The sequence below is a fragment of the Vulpes vulpes genome, chromosome 10, assembly GCF_048418805.1.
Source record: "Vulpes vulpes isolate BD-2025 chromosome 10, VulVul3, whole genome shotgun sequence".
NCBI lineage: Eukaryota > Metazoa > Chordata > Mammalia > Carnivora > Canidae > Vulpes > Vulpes vulpes.
In genome coordinates this window covers 23,069,935-23,085,795 of record NC_132789.1, presented here as the reverse complement: position 1 = coordinate 23,085,795, position 15,861 = coordinate 23,069,935, and the positions used below count along the sequence as shown (strand labels likewise).

Sequence of the window (15,861 nt, the reverse complement as noted above, 5' to 3'; positions counted from 1 at the left end):
ATTCTCTTATTCATAATTCTATTTTCCCCATTGCTTATGGGGTAGAGGTCAGCCTCCTTAGTATAAGAGATCTTTCCTCTCTTTCATTCTCATCTCCAAGATACCCCCAACTAAAACAACCTGCAGTTCCTGGAAAACACTGGTTTCTTATATCTTCAATTTCTATTTAGATGTTTACTTCCTCTGGAAAGCATTCCTAGACCTATATGGGTAGAGTCAGCACTTTGCTCTGTTGGGGACCCATAGTGCATCCTACCAATGCTAAGAATTCTGGATTGAGAGTTGTATTATTATTTTATATATTACTAAAAAAATGCTGATGTTTAATGACATAATTCTTTCTTGTCATTGAACTTTTTATTTTATATAAACTGAAAGAGCTCTGTTGGACCCATTTAAACATAGAAGTGACAGATCACTGTGAGGCACCACCATGTTTAAAGATGTTAAATCCCAAATCTAAGGATGTTAATATGTGAATAAATGTGTATCTCAGAACTGATAAAATATAATATATCTCTTATCTGAATGAGATTGTTTATTAATAGTCTCTACTACGTTCCAACAAGCTCTTCAAATGTCAGGTAGTGTGACTTCGTTCATCTTAAATTCTTAAAGCCTATACATTTTGAAAGCACATAAGTGGTATTCAGTGAATGTTGCAGAGGACCTCTACATTCTTACGGAGTTGGTTTAACATTGGCTATTTCATATATCATGCATAGTTTCTAGAAAGAAAAACCTCTTAACAGCTACAGGCTGTCAAATCTGTTTCACCTAGCCTGATAAAATCACAAAATTAGTCCCTATGCTAATAGCCTATTTACTCTAGAATAGGAATTAGAGGAATAGAATAGTAGAGTTGGAAAGAATCTCAGAGAGAGCTAATCTAGCCTATATTTTTAATACATCAAAAAAAAAAAAAAAAACTTGTCCTACCACTTTTAGTGTCAAAAGCATGTATACCTGCTAATTGGAGCTTCAGACTAGTGAGTGTGGGCCACTGAGACATATTTATAGCTGAGAGCAGAGAAATTTGACATCAAAAATTTAAATTTATGTAAGGCGAAATAGACTTTTGTATACTTTTCTGTGCACATATATATCTGTGCACATAGATATACACACATGTATATGTGTGTATATGCTTATGCATACATGTACACAAATATGTATAGACATATACATATCTATAGGATGTATAGATTTATGTAACTATCACCAGAATCACAATCTATACATTTGACAAAGTGAGGAGATTGAGGCTGTGCAGCTTTGAAATCCAGATCTCTTGTCCTTGGCTGGATATTTTCTCTATTATTCCACATCTGCTTTCTTCCTTATAATAATCTCTGGTCCCTTCAAGCTGGCCTATTCTCCATTGTCTATCAATTCATGTACCTATCTTCTTCTGGCACTTTTGTTTAGAACAGAACTTCTGCCTAAAATACCCTCTACTTTCAGAAACAAAGGAAAGACTTGTCTAAGTCCTATCTACCCTTTCTTTAAGAAATCAAGTTATGTTTCCATGAAGCTTTCTGACAACCCTTAATAGTTGCCCCCCTTTCCAAACTCTTATAACATGTACTGCATTTGAGATTGCATTTAATTTATCTGTTAATGTATTTATAGTCTCTTTCCTATATACTGAAAATGGAAATTTGTTCTTTTACCTCTTGTTCCTTCAACTTTATTTTTATTTAATGAAAATTTGTACAATTGAATATTTCTTTCTTTTGCAGGGGTAGTCTTCCAGGTATTTCCCTCAGTCCTCTAATTGTGGCACTGTTCTCTTTTCTTTCTACCTTTGTGTAGTTTTAGAGGCTCATTTAGAAGGCTCCTTTTTTGGAACACCTGGGTGGCTCAGCAGTTGAGCATCGTCTGCCTTTGGCTCAGGGCATGATCCCAGAGTTCCAAGATCGAGTCCCACATTAGGCTCCCTGCATGGTACCTGCTTCTCCCTCTGCCTATGTCTCTGCCTCTCTCTCTCTCTGCATCTCTCATGAATAAATAAATAAAAATCTTAAAAAAAAATAGAGGGCTCCTTTTTTTGAACTTGGTCATGATTGCTACAGTTAAAAAAAGTCACCAGCTGAGCATGGTATCTTTGTTGGCTATTGATCATTTTGGCTCTGAGTGTCTGAACACTCTTCCCATGTTTGGGGAATTCCCTATGTCCTACTTCTGCCTCTTGCCTTCAGATCCTAATTTTCCCATTCTCCTTTGCAGCTGCAACCCACCTTTGAGTCAAGGTTCAAAAAAGAAAGGATAGCACAGAATTTGTTCTGGTGGTGTTTTTTGGCAGTCATGACATCTGTTTTCTAATGGTGCCATTCAGTAGTAATGGAGGCAGCAGTGAAAGCTGTGGTGTCCTGTGTTTAGTTGCGACAATCATGTTGCTTTCATTATGGAGGTTTTGTGGCATGATTTTGACTGAGGGTCTGGAGGTCTGCTTTTTCACTCTTGGCAGTAGCTCCTCAGTGCACTTCTTTTCTACTTATAACCAGCGAGGATTGATTTTTTTTTTTTTTATTTTTGTCAGCAATAAGAATTTTGCCTGGTATGGTATCAGAGCCTAGACTTAGAGCTCTGCAACAAGGTTCTTATCTCGGTTCTGTCCCAAGCTGTCTGACCTTAAGTGAATCATTTAAATACTTAGATTCACCACATCTAAAATGGGTATTTTCAAGGTCTTTTTAGCTGCGAAATTCTGTTATTTTTGCTTCTGCTAATTGACTGGTGGGATGCTAATGTGATCATCATTGGCAGCCAAACCCAGCAGTGGGTACCACCAAATTCTGCTCACATTTATTTCAGTATGGTACTGTTGTTTTCTATTCTAGTAATTCCTGAGTTCTTGTGCCTGTATTTAACCTTACTGGTTAGCTAGTGTTTACTGGTACTATGTGCACTTGCATCTTGACAGGTATAAAAATGTTCTTTGTTCTCTGTTTAGTGATCTGATTGAAGGGGAAAAATGCTTTAGGCATCAGTAGGTTTCGAGGTTTCTGTGGTAATGTTGATTCAGACGAGAGCTCCTCAGTGTAGAGTTGAAATTCAAAGTCATAAATTGTAAAAATTACATGTTAATGCAGTACCATTGGCTGAGATATCCAAGATTTAAAGAGACCAGCTTTTTAATAGTTTTTTTTTAACATATGCACAGTGGAACAACTAATGTGAAATAGTTTTTCAGTAAAGCTAACAAATGTGTTGTAAATGCCGCATCATTGTAAGGTTATAGTCAGTGACTCTGCAATTGTCTTTAAAAAAATGAGAGAAGCGGGAGAAGGCACTTAGAGGTCATCACATTCAAACCTAGCTTCAGGTAAAAAGAATCTCTGTGGCTTTCTGACTCTTAGTCTGTATCCTTTCTAGATACCACATGAAAATAAAATGAGATCAACATTAATTTTGTTTTCTTTCTTTCCTTAGCAAATTCAGATGATTTTTTTAATGGTTTCATTTGTCACCACAACAAAAACTGGTAATACTTTTTTATTTGGTCATACTGGTTTTAGAAGCAGCAGTAGATACTGTGTTGCAGTGAGGATGATGGCGATTTTGTTGGGAGAGCTTCTTTTATTGCATTTTTCAGGGAAAAGGTAGATGGAGTTTTATTAATCAGTCATTCAGATTCAGATTGAACAAACATTTTTTGAACACCAGATGTGTTAGGGACTATCACCTATGTGGTAATGGCAAGTTTGGTGTTTTGTTTTGTTTTGTTGGTACGGTTTTATTTATTCATTTGAGAGAGAGAGAACATGTACAAGCCAAGGGGAGGGGCAGAGGGAGAGGAAGAAGCAGACTCCACTGAGCTGAGAGCCCACTGCCTGGCTCAATCTCAGGATCCTGGAATCATGACCTGAGCCGAAGATAGATGCTTAACCTAAGACTGAGCCACCCAAGTGCCCCAGAAATTGCTCATTTTCAATTTAATGCCCACGTTGTGCCAGTTACTATGGAATTATTGTAAAGCATTAAACATTCTATAGCAGTCTTCAGATTTAGCTGGGGAAATGTCTTCAAAATGAACATACGTGGAATAATTCTAAAATGGTTAAGGGTCAAACTGCAATACTTTCTATAAAAATGTAGCAGAAATTTAGGTACAAGAAGTCAGATAGGCTGGAGAGCCTGAGGATACCGTATGGTGGAGTCAGAACCTGAGGGATGTGCTTGTAAGATTTTGAGAGGACAGCAGGACAGAGGAGGAGAATTATTCAAGGAAAGTGATATGTCATACTCAAAGACCAGAAGGGAAGGTGAATGTGGCTTAAGCATGTGCAGTGGGGAGAAGGAGATTACCTACCAGACTGAGGGTGGGGTTATGGAATCCTATGGATAGGTGGACACTGAGAGTGGTGCTGGATTAAAGGTTGAGGAACTTATATTTGAAATGGTCCATAAGAGGTATGATACACATTTGCTTCTAGAGCATACTATAAAAGATTGTTTTGTATATCATCTATGTTCTCTTGTTTCCTTCTTTTTTTCCCCCAGATTCCCTCGAGCCCACTTATCAGCAGCTTCAGAAAATGAAACTGGACAAGAGCCCCTTTGTGGTTGTGTCTGTGGTTGGACAGGAACTCCTGACAGCTGGCCATCATGGGGCCTCTGTGGTTGTCTTAGAAGCTGCTCTCAAGATTGGCACCTGCAGCCTCAAACTGAGAGGTTCTGTTTTCTCTGCCCTGAGCAGTGCTTACTGGTCTCTTGGAAACACAGAGAAGAGTACCGGATACATGCAACAGGACTTGGATGTAGCCAAGACCTTAGGTAGGGTTGCTTCTGTCTTTTATTTCAGTACAGAAAGGAAATAAAAAAGCTGATTAACCTGACATGGATGGGAATACCATATGCAATGAAAAGTGAGTGTGTCTCTAGAATATTGTGTTTTAGAGTACTTAGGGCCTTTCTTATAACAAAATACCAAAGCTCCCGAAAGGCCAAGATATGTGGATTAACATATTCATTGCCCTCTTCAGAGATTTGGGCTCACAGATTTAATATCCCAAATGATAGTATTGATGGGTGAATCTCTCATCTTAATTTTAATTTTTGTCTACCATAGAATGCATCAGGATTTTGTTAGAGGTAATAGTACAGTGCAGTGGTTGATTGTGGCCTGTGGGGCTAGATGGCTGAGTTTAGAATCCTGGCTCTGCTACTTACTAGACATATGATCTTCTGCAAGTTGCCTCACCTCTCAGTGCTACCATTTCCTCATTTGTAAAATAAGTGTGGCTTATGATTATGATCATTGTTACAGTGATTATTCAGTGACTTGCAGCATTGCAGTAAGAGAAGAGATATAGTAAATCTATCATCAGCACACTTGTAAAGAAGCAATATATCATAGTAGGTTTAGTTATTTTTTTTTATTTTTTATTTTTCATAGTAGGTTTAGTTAAATGACTGAATCAACAAGCTGATGGTTGCTCAGAACCAGCGGTCATTAGCAGAGCATTGAGGTGACTCATAGCTTGTTTGTGTCAAGGTCTTTAACCTCTAATTTCCAGGATACCTATGTCCTTGAATGTAGTTGTATGTTATAACAACAGTTACTGTCCAGAGATTTAATTCTAGTACCATAACTTACTATAGAGAGTCTCATAGAAGATGAAAATACTTTTCTAAAAGAAGACAAAGAAAATATTAGTCAGTAAATCTGTTAATTAAATTAAGATGGGCATTATAAATTATAATTAACACTATAACTTAAAGAAATTTTATCTTTTTTTAAAATCCAACTCAGGTGACCAGACAGGAGAATGCCGAGCTCATGGGAATCTGGGCTCTGCATTCTTCTCCAAAGGAAATTATCGGGAGGCTCTCACTAACCACAGGCATCAGTTGGTGCTCGCCATGAAACTCAAGGATCGAGAGGTAGGAAGTTTACCTGTAGACCAAAAACATTTTTTTTGAAACATGGAATCCTTTTTGCTGTTCAAAATGTTTCAGGTACCCTAAAATATTATTTTTAGAAGTTGATAATCATTGCCTCCATCTTTAATCAGTGATCTGGTGTTGAATGTCTACCATATATAGACCTTGGAGGTATAGAATTGAATAAGACTTGGTCCCTGACCTCAGGATCTAACAGCTTGCATTGTTCAGATGCATGGCTCTTTTTCTATTTAAATATGAAGGAAAGAGACCCATGAAAAATTAACGAAAAACTGTATCTTCATGATATATCCATTAAATTAAATGAGCACACATTTACTTTATTTGAGATGGAGTATTATTACTGCAAACTCTTCATGTTATTTCTTTGGCGGATTTTTAACTCAGGTAGTAGAAGCATATTAAGTCTGACTGAGAGACCTGAATTATAATGATTAAGAATATCATCCTATCTTTGTTAGAGAAATGGAATATAATATTCTCAGAGCGTTGATATCCAGTAGATGCAGCCTGATAAGAAAGTGCCTGCAAAGTGGAGAGAGGGTGGGGTTTAGAGTGAATTTAGATTCCAGATTGGAATCCCTGCTATAGTGCTTTCTGGCTCTGGGATCTTAGGGAAATTATTACTTGGCTCCTCTTTACCTATGTTTTCTTAGAAAATAATGATCATATTTATTCCATATACTGTTGTGATAGGATTATAAATAATACATATATATATAAAGTACCTATAATGGTAGTTGGAATTCCATAAAGGGTAGCTTCTAATATCATATTATTTTTTTAATATCATATTATTAACAAGGAAAAGAAGGGTAATAGAGGCAACAACACACTTATGAATCAGTCTATGTATTGGGAAATGTATTTACTTACATCTTAGAATTTCACTGTGGGACATTATAGAAATTAATTTTTTGATTTCAATGACTTAGCATCATTGAGTCTCTAAAACATGGTCAGTTACTAGGAAGGAATTGGGGAAGAAAAAAGCCTTTGTTTTAATGGTGTGTTGGAATCTCCCCTTAGGAAGGGGAAGAGACTTCCATAAAGTCTCTCATTACATGGGTGTCAGAGAAAAGCCTTTGAAAGCTGCCAAAGTATATCGTTCAAGTGAGATGGACTTTAGGTGATTTTATTCTCTAGAGTGTTACCTAAATACTATTCTCTATCTATTTACTCTTAGCTTACAAACAATTCTTATAAGCCAGATTATCTGACTTTTTGATGTTAAGAGAATGAAAAGAGGGATCAGACTTATAGACACAGATATATTGATGGCATTAGGTGACAGCCAGGTTTAAGAAATAAAACAGCTAAGTTGCTTAAATAGGGCCATTTGGTGAAGGCTCAGATGACCATAAATATGTCAAAAACTGCATTAATAGGGGCAGCCCTGGTGGCTCAGCGGTTTAGCACCACCTTCAGACCAGGGCGTGATCCTGGAGACCTGGGATCGAGTCCCATGTTGGGCATCCTGCACGGAGCCTGCTTCTCCCTCTGCCTGTGTCTCTCATGAATAAATAAATAAAATCTTAAAAAAAAAAAAGAGGGCAGAGTCCTCTTTGCCGAGTCCTGCCGAGTCCACGGCAGACTCCCTGCATGGAGCCTGCTCCTCCCTCTGCCTGTGTCTCTGTCTCTCTCTCTCTCTGTGTCTATCATGAATAAATAAATAAAATCTTAAAAAAAAAGAACTGCATCTCTATTTTCCTGACCTTTGGGATGCATATATATTAGCGCAATTACTACATGGGGTAGAAAGACTTGAAATTAGGACATAGGATTATCGTAGGTATTAAAAAGGAGAAGTGAAAATTTTCTGCCTTCCCTATTTTTAATAGTGTAATTTTCTTTAGTCTGTGTTTTCTGGGTTTTATAAACCTTTGCTGTACAATAAGTTATTAAGGAATCATTGATTATAGGGATAGAAGGGACTTTGAGATAATATTGGAGCCAATTTCCTCCCCAAATCTTCTCTTCTTTGAATTTCCACCTACCACAGACACCCTGTCTCTCCGCCCCCCCCCCCCCCGCCCCATTGGCCTCTATTTAACCATTACTACAGTAGTTCACAAGCCTGCCTATTGGGAACCCCTCCTTATGTATAAGTAAGACTGATTTTGACCCTCTGGGATTAGAAAGAGAATGTTCAGCTACCATAATTAATGGACTGTGGCCTCTCCTTTTCCAAGTTGAAAATCTCATTAATTTTTTCCCATTAATTTTCTCTTCAAAGTTTCTCATTATCAAAACTTGAATAATTTTTACAATCCTCTTCTGACTGTTCCCCTTTCACTGTTGCCATTATGGTTGCTGGGTTAGCCATAGGTTGGCCAAGGCAGAAACCTTTTTTTGGGATGTTCTTTCTAGAGCATGCTTCTGTTCTGTGTTGACATATTTATCTGATTTCTAAACTGACCTGTAGAATTTCTCTTTTTTCTCACTGTCTCTCTTCAGTTGTATTTGCTTCTGGAATCATACAGTGCCATTCATTTTCTTGAGAATTTAATGTAATTTTCTTTTCTTTTCTCTTAATTTTAAAGGTTGTATTTGAGTACTGCTGCTTGTACATCTGTATTTAACTGGAGATCTTTATTTCCACATCCCTGAAAACAGCCAATAATTGTTAAGACTAGTATTAATATTGGTCCAGAACTTAAAGGGACATAGAAAATGCCTAGTAGGAACTATTGCAATATATGTATTTCATCCAGTTTCAAAATTTTGCTTGGCCAGTCTTCTGTGATGTAATTTATTAACATGCTATGCATATGTTAGGTGTTCATAAAGTACTGTGCTGAGGATTCTGGGCCTAGGCAGTAGGTGTGGGGTCACTCCCCTTGAGGAACTTATATTGTCTTGGAGACAGAATTTAATATAACACAAATATTAAAACAATGTTTCTGCAATAAATAATGAACATTATCTTTAATCACTGCCAAGATTCTTGGATTCCAGAGGAGACAGAGACTGGTAGAGACTTGTGAGAGCTTTGTGAAACAGGTGGAACTCAAGTTGTTCCTTAAGTGAGATGTAGAAATTGGCAAGCAGGTTCTGAAATCTGGTTAGCATATCAGTCATGTTATCCCTCATATCACTCATGAAGGATGAGATAGTTCACACCATTAGCAAAGGTCAGGTCCTATTTTCTACTATCCTATTTGTTAAGGTCACAGACTTAGTTTTTTAATAAGGTAAGAGTTGTTAAAATGTAGGAGTTGTTAGTTTTATCTAGTTATATAAAAAATCATGAAAATAACCAACCATAAGCCTACCATCCTTTTGATATTTTGGGTATGATCTTTTGGCCATATGTATACCTATCCAAACAAAAATTGAGATCCTATTGTGGTACGTTTATAACTTGTTTTTTTCCTTAATATTTTCACATTTTTTTATTTTATTAAGTGTTCTACTGAAAGTCTTATGGTTTTAGCACAAATTATTTTGTCTATACCTCTTCCATAATGCATTTAGTTTGCTTCAAAATTTTTGGTATTATAAAATATGGAAAAAATCTTTGTAAATAAATCTTTGATCATATCTCTCATCATTTCCTTTGGCTAGATTATTAAAAGTGGGCTTGCTTGGAAAAAAAGTATTAGGGCTTCTGATCCTACTAAACAGCTCTCAGAAAGGCTATGTATGTTTTCATTCCTACCAGCAATGTATCAGATATTCCATTTCCCTGGACTGGCCAACACTAGGCATTACTAAATAATAGATAAAATAAAAAGTCAAATTGATAAGTAAAAAAAAAAGTGACATCTTAACCCTTTTACTTTTAATTTCTTTGATCACTGTTGGGGCTATTTTTTAAAAAGTTTTATGTATTTATTAGAGAGAGGCAGAGGGAGAGGTAGAAGGGGAGGGAGAGAAAGAATCTCAAGCAGACTCCACTCTAAGTACAGAACCCCATCTAGGAATCAATCTCATGATCCTGAGATCGTGACCTGAGCCAAAATCGAGAGTTGGATACTTAACTGACTGAGCCACTCAGGCACCCGAGGGATGACTATTTTAAAAAATATCTTTCATAAAGAACTTTAATACTCATCTTATTTTTCTGTTGTAAAGTTGGTTATTTCCTTTTTTTATGTTTTTTGATGTTCATTATTTTATATTGATTTAATCCTGGACCTTGCTATGTCAGCCCAGTGAGCTATTGGACAATTTGTGTTCTAATGCATAGTTTTAATTATTGTTGCTTTATTATGCATTTTACATCTGCTACAAGTTTCATAACATTAATTCTTTTAAAAAAATGTCTAGAATATCCTTATCTCCCCTCACTACCCCAAATAAACTTTAAAATCGTTTTGTCAAAATTTGGATACTCTCCCATTGGTATTTTTGTTGAGATTTACATATTAGTTATGGGTAAATTTATATATTTTTATTTTATTTTATTTATTTTTTAAAAATTTATATCTTTTTAATAGTCGATCTTCTACTCAGGAGCCTGATCTGTTCTTGCATTTCACCTTTTATGCTCTTTGGTGATCTGCACTTTTAGGGAGAGTTTTTCCATATTTATTTATTTTTGTTTGAGTATAGTTGACATACAATGTTATATTAATTTCAAGTGTACACATAGTAGTTCAACAAGTTTATATGTTATGCTCTGCTCACAACAAATATAGCTACCATTTGTCACCATACAGTGCTATTACAATATCATTGACTATATTCCCTATGTTGTGACTTTTATTCCTGTGACTTATTCATTCCATAACCAGAAGCCTATGTCTCCCACTTCCTTTCACTTATTTTTCTCATCCTCTCACCTTCCTTCCCTATGGCAACCATCAGTTTGTCTCTGTATTTATAGGTCTGATTTTGCTTTTTAATTTTTTTCTTTCTTTTTTTTTCTTTAAAGAGAGAGAGAAAGGTGGGGAGGAAAAGGGAGAGAAAGAACCTTTAGTAGTCTTCACATCCAGCATGGAAGCTGACATAGAGCTCAGTCTCAGAACTCTGAGATTATGACCTGAGCCAAAATCAAGAGTTGGATTCTTAACCAACTGAGCCATCAAGGCACCCCCATTCATTTGTTGTTTTTAGATTCTGCATTTGAGTGAAATCATATGGTATTTATCTTTCTCAGTCTGACTTATTTCACTTAGCATAATACCTCCTAGCCCTCTTGTCACAAATGGCATGATCTCATTTTTTTATTTTAATGGCTGCATAAAAACAAAGCTGGAGATATCACAGTTCCAGATTTTAAGATATACTACAAAGCTGTAGTAATCAAAACAGTGTGGTACTGGCACAAAAATAGACACATATATCAATGAAACAGAATAGAGAACCCACACTTAAATGGCCAATTAATGTATGACAAAGGAGGCAAGAATATAAAATGAGAAAAAGATAGTCTCCTCAAAAATGGTACTGGGAAAACTGTATATAGAAGAATGAAATTAGATCATTTCTAACACTGTATACAAAAATAAACTCAAAATGGATTAAAGGCCTAAATGTGTCCTAGACCTAAATGAATCCTAGAAGAGAACATCAGCAATAATTTCTCTGACATCGGCCACAATGGTTTTCTAGACATGTTTCTTAAGGCAAGGGAAACAAAAGCAAAAACAGAAACAAAAACAAACAAAACACATTTGGACTACATCAAAATAAAAAGCTTTTGCACAGAAAAGGAAACCATCAACAAAACAAAAAGGCAACCTACTGAATGGGAGAAGATATTTTCAAATGATATATCTGATATGGGGTTAATATCCAAAATATATAAAGAACGTACACAAGTCAACACCAATGAAACAAATAACCCATTTTTTCCCCTGAGTATTTAATATATCTTGTTGGAAATAGGACATTTTTTTCCAACATAGATGGGTTTTTAAAATTGGATACTGGTGGGGGCACCTGGCTGGCTCAGTCAGTAGAGCATGCAACTCTTGATCTTGGGGTTGTGAATTTGAGTCCCATCTTGGATGTGGAGATTACTTAAAAATAATATCGTAAGGAAACAAAACAAAACTAGGTATTGATGGCATATAGAAAAGGTGTTTGTTTTATATGTTTTGCATGTTTTGACCATGTGAAAATTCTCTCATAGCTCATAATTTTTTGTTGATTCTTGTAAATTTTCTTGTAATAGGATTTTTTTTTTTTTGCAAATAATGATAGTTTTGTGCATTTGTTTCCTTACATTATCCCTACCTTTTTTTTTCTCTTAATTACTGCACTGGTTAGAACTTTGAGAACTCTCCCTAAAAGAATCACTCTTCTTCTTGAGTACAAAAAGTTCAGAGAATGTACTTTTTATAACTATCCTATTCTTTTTTTTTTTTTAAGATTTTATTTATTTATTCATGAGAGACACAGAAAGAGAGAGAGAGAGAGAGAGAGAGGCAGAGACATTGACAATGGGAGAAGCAGCCTCCCTGCAAGGAGCCCAATGCGAAATTTGATCCCAGATCCTGGGATTACACCCTGAGCCGAAGGCAGACACTCAACTGCTCAGCTACCCAGGCTTCCCTATAATTATCCTATTCTTACATTGTATCTGTGACCTCAAATTGTACCTTGGTTTCCCTTTTGCATTATTTTAATATTGAAATAAAATAATAGAAAACTGCCTTTTGAAACAAAAAGTAACCACTCTGAATGCTGTGACTGTAAGAATAACAAGCTATATCTTTCTGCATTTTATATCTTTGGCTATAGTACACTTTAATATTGTCCCAAATAGTGACATAGCAGCCTGGAACCACTTTGTCCACTTACCTTAAAAAGCAATAGGTTGGGACACCTGGGTGGCTCAGTGGTTGAGCATCTGCCTTTGGCTCAGGGCATGATCCTGGGGTCCTGGGATCGAGCCTCACATCAGGCTTCCTTCATAGAGCCTGCTTCTCTCTCTGCCTACAGGCTTCCTTCATAGAGCCTGCTTCTCTCTCTGCCTATGTCTCTGCCTTTCTCTCATGAATAAATAAAAAAAATATTTTTTAAAAAAGGCAATAGGTTTTTCTTTTATACAGTTAGTTACTCTCTCAGATACTTAATAGGGGAGGTGATACCTTCTCCATAGGAATTTTTCATTCTAACTAACCTTCTGTCTGCTTTAATGGTTTGAAAATTAATTTCAGGTTCCCACAGAGACTTTCCTATGAGCCAATATTAATTGTCAGAAGAGTGCATAAATTGTGTTGTATTAGCGATGTTGTTCTCTATCCAGGAAATCTGATATGCGAATATGCTGATGATTCTGAAGGTTTTTTTATCAGTCTGATTTCTCTCCTGAGCGTCATATTTCTTTATCCAGCTGCCTCCTTGACACCCACCTTTGATTCTGTATGCCTAACTTAGCCCTTAGTCTATGCCTCTTTCTGCCTTTGCTGTTTGTCCTGTTGTTCAAGCCACTTGAATTTCATGTTTGGCTTATTACTGGGTTTTCTTTCTGGCAACCTCTTTTCTGCCTCCTGCTTTACACTGTGCCATCTTTTGCCTGGACCCTTGCAGAACTTCCTGAACTTTCTAACATGTACTCTCCTAAAAGTAAAGAGGAGACGGTGTCTACTACTTGGACCTATGAGCATAGCCTGAAGTTGCTGCCATAAGTAGGTAATTTCTTTCAAGTATAGTGCAGTGTGGTTGAGAGTATGAACTTAGATAATAGACAAACTTGAAATTTGGCTTATTGCCATGTAATCCTGAAAATTATGTAAACTCTTCTAAGTGTGATGGATATGGAAGTTGTTTCCAATTTTTGGCTATGAAAAAGCTTCTAATAAACATTCTTGTATATATCTTTTGGGAAACATCAGCACTTACATCTGTTAAGCATTTGGTCATATATGTATTTAGATTTATTAGATTTTCTGAAAAAAAATCTGAAATCTTAGTTTTCTGAAATAGTTGCACCAAGTTATATCATCAGCAGTGTAAGGGATTGTGAAGCCTTAATAGCAGATATAGAAAAGGAAAAAAGAACAAGGCATAAGGAAACACCAATATCTGAGTAGTCTGTATGTGTAGTTAGATGGAGGAAGTGATTATAATAGCTACTACTATACTTATTGTTGTAAGGATTAAATGAGTTCATACAAGTGTTTCCTTATCACAGTGCTTGAGACGCAATAAGAATTCAAAAATGGTGCTACTGTTATTATTAGAATTATCATTATCACCATCATTTAAATGATTCATATGCAGTTGCATATGCTTATGTAATATCAGAGCTTAATTCAGTGTAAAATTGTTTTCCACCAGATAGTCAAGTAAACTGAACATGCTTGGAAAAAGTGATATTTATTCGTTAGGTAACTTTGCATACCTCTTGTCACACTGGAGAATGTAAATATTGTAATTTGTGAAATCTGTTTTAGCTCTGCCCTGATTTTAGTTTCTTCTCAATTTGATCCATCACCTACAGAGATCTTTGAGTTATCCCTTGAAAATTTAGTTCTGATTATGCAGTTTTCCTGCTTAAAAGCCTTTGACAGCTTTCTCTGGCCTTCAGAATAAAGTCCAAACCCCTTCATAATCTTTTCCCATTATTTTGTATGGCATACACTGTATCATCTGTTCATACAAGTCTACTTGCCATACTTTGTTAAACATGCCTTATACTTTACCCTCAGTATCTTTACTTGTTCTAGGCCCTCTGTGTAGAGGACCCTATCTTTGACCCCTCAGCAAGGTTTTCTTTATTCAAGTTTCATTAAATCGTCTCTGCATCATGAAAGCTCTGTTTTTTCAATTTTTATCTTTTTTACCCATTATCATACAAATGTTGGTGAAGCCTGATTTACCAATCCGTTTATTTTAATGGTTAGTGCCTTTTGTATTCTATTTAAGAAAATATTTGTGTATTCCAATATCATGAAAATGTTCTTCTGTGATGCCTTAGTTAACCTTTTGCATTTAGGTCTCCTGCCTCTTGGAATTTACATTTGTGTTTGGTTTGGGGTAGGGATCAAAGTTCAGCTTTTTCTTTCATCTGATTCTCCAATTGATCCAGTACTGTATATTCCATAAGACTGCACTGTGTGCTACTTTTGTCGTAAGTCAGGTATCAGGTATATAAACAGACTCTCTGAAAATGAGTGGAGAATATCAGAGAGGATGATAGAACATGAGAGACTCCTAACTCTGGGAAACGAACAAGGGGTAGTGGAAGGAGGGAGGTGGGGGGAGGATGGGGTGACTGGGTGACAGGCACTGAGAAGGGCACTTGACAGGATGAGCACTGGGTGTTATACTATGTGTTGGCAAATCAAACTCCAATAAAAAGATACACATACACAAAAAAATAAAGGGACTCTCTTTTCTGCACTATTTATCTCATTGTCTATCTTTATACCAATAGCATATTGCCTAATTATTGCAGCTTTTTAATGAGTTTGGAATTCTAATCAGGTAATTCTAGTAGCTTTGTATTTCTTCAGATTGCTTTGACTATTCCAGGTTCTTTACATTTATGAACATTAAATAAACATATACTCAAACATCCTGCTGAAATTTTGGTTGGGATAGTATTGAGTCTTTAAATATATTTGAATCTTATAGTCCATGACCTTGGTATATTTCTCCATTTATGTAGGGCTTGTAAAATCTGTTTCAGCAATGTTTTATAGTTTTCAGTGTAGAACTATTGCATATCATTCTATAGTTTTATTGTTAGGTTTTAGGTGTGTGCATGTGTACATGTGTATGCTATTATAAATGATATTTTATTATTTTTCTTTTAATTCAGTAGTATTTTATTTTATTTATATTAATTTTCTAGTGTAATTAACATACATGCTATATTAGTTTCAAGCATACAATATAGTGATTCAGCTGTTCTATATGTTACTCAGTGTTTATCACAATAAGTATACTCTTAATCCCTTTCACCAATTTCACCCACCTCCCGACCCACCTTCCCTCTAGTAACCACCAGTTTGTTCTTTGTAGTAAATGATATTTTAAAATTTTATTTTT

At 35.9% G+C, this 15,861-nt stretch overlaps 1 protein-coding gene across 3 annotated transcripts in view; it reads left to right on the top strand.

The window, feature by feature from the left end:
- The window catches only part of TTC28 (tetratricopeptide repeat domain 28), a 616,681-nt gene that overhangs the window by 313,127 nt on the left and 287,693 nt on the right, over positions 1-15,861 (top strand). For all 3 annotated transcript variants that reach the window (XM_072723128.1, XM_072723127.1, XM_072723129.1), the window contains 2 exons: positions 4,507-4,779; positions 5,759-5,889. In XM_072723128.1, the coding sequence (XP_072579229.1) occupies positions 4,507-4,779; positions 5,759-5,889 (404 nt within the window). The remainder of the gene's footprint in view (positions 1-4,506; positions 4,780-5,758; positions 5,890-15,861) is intronic.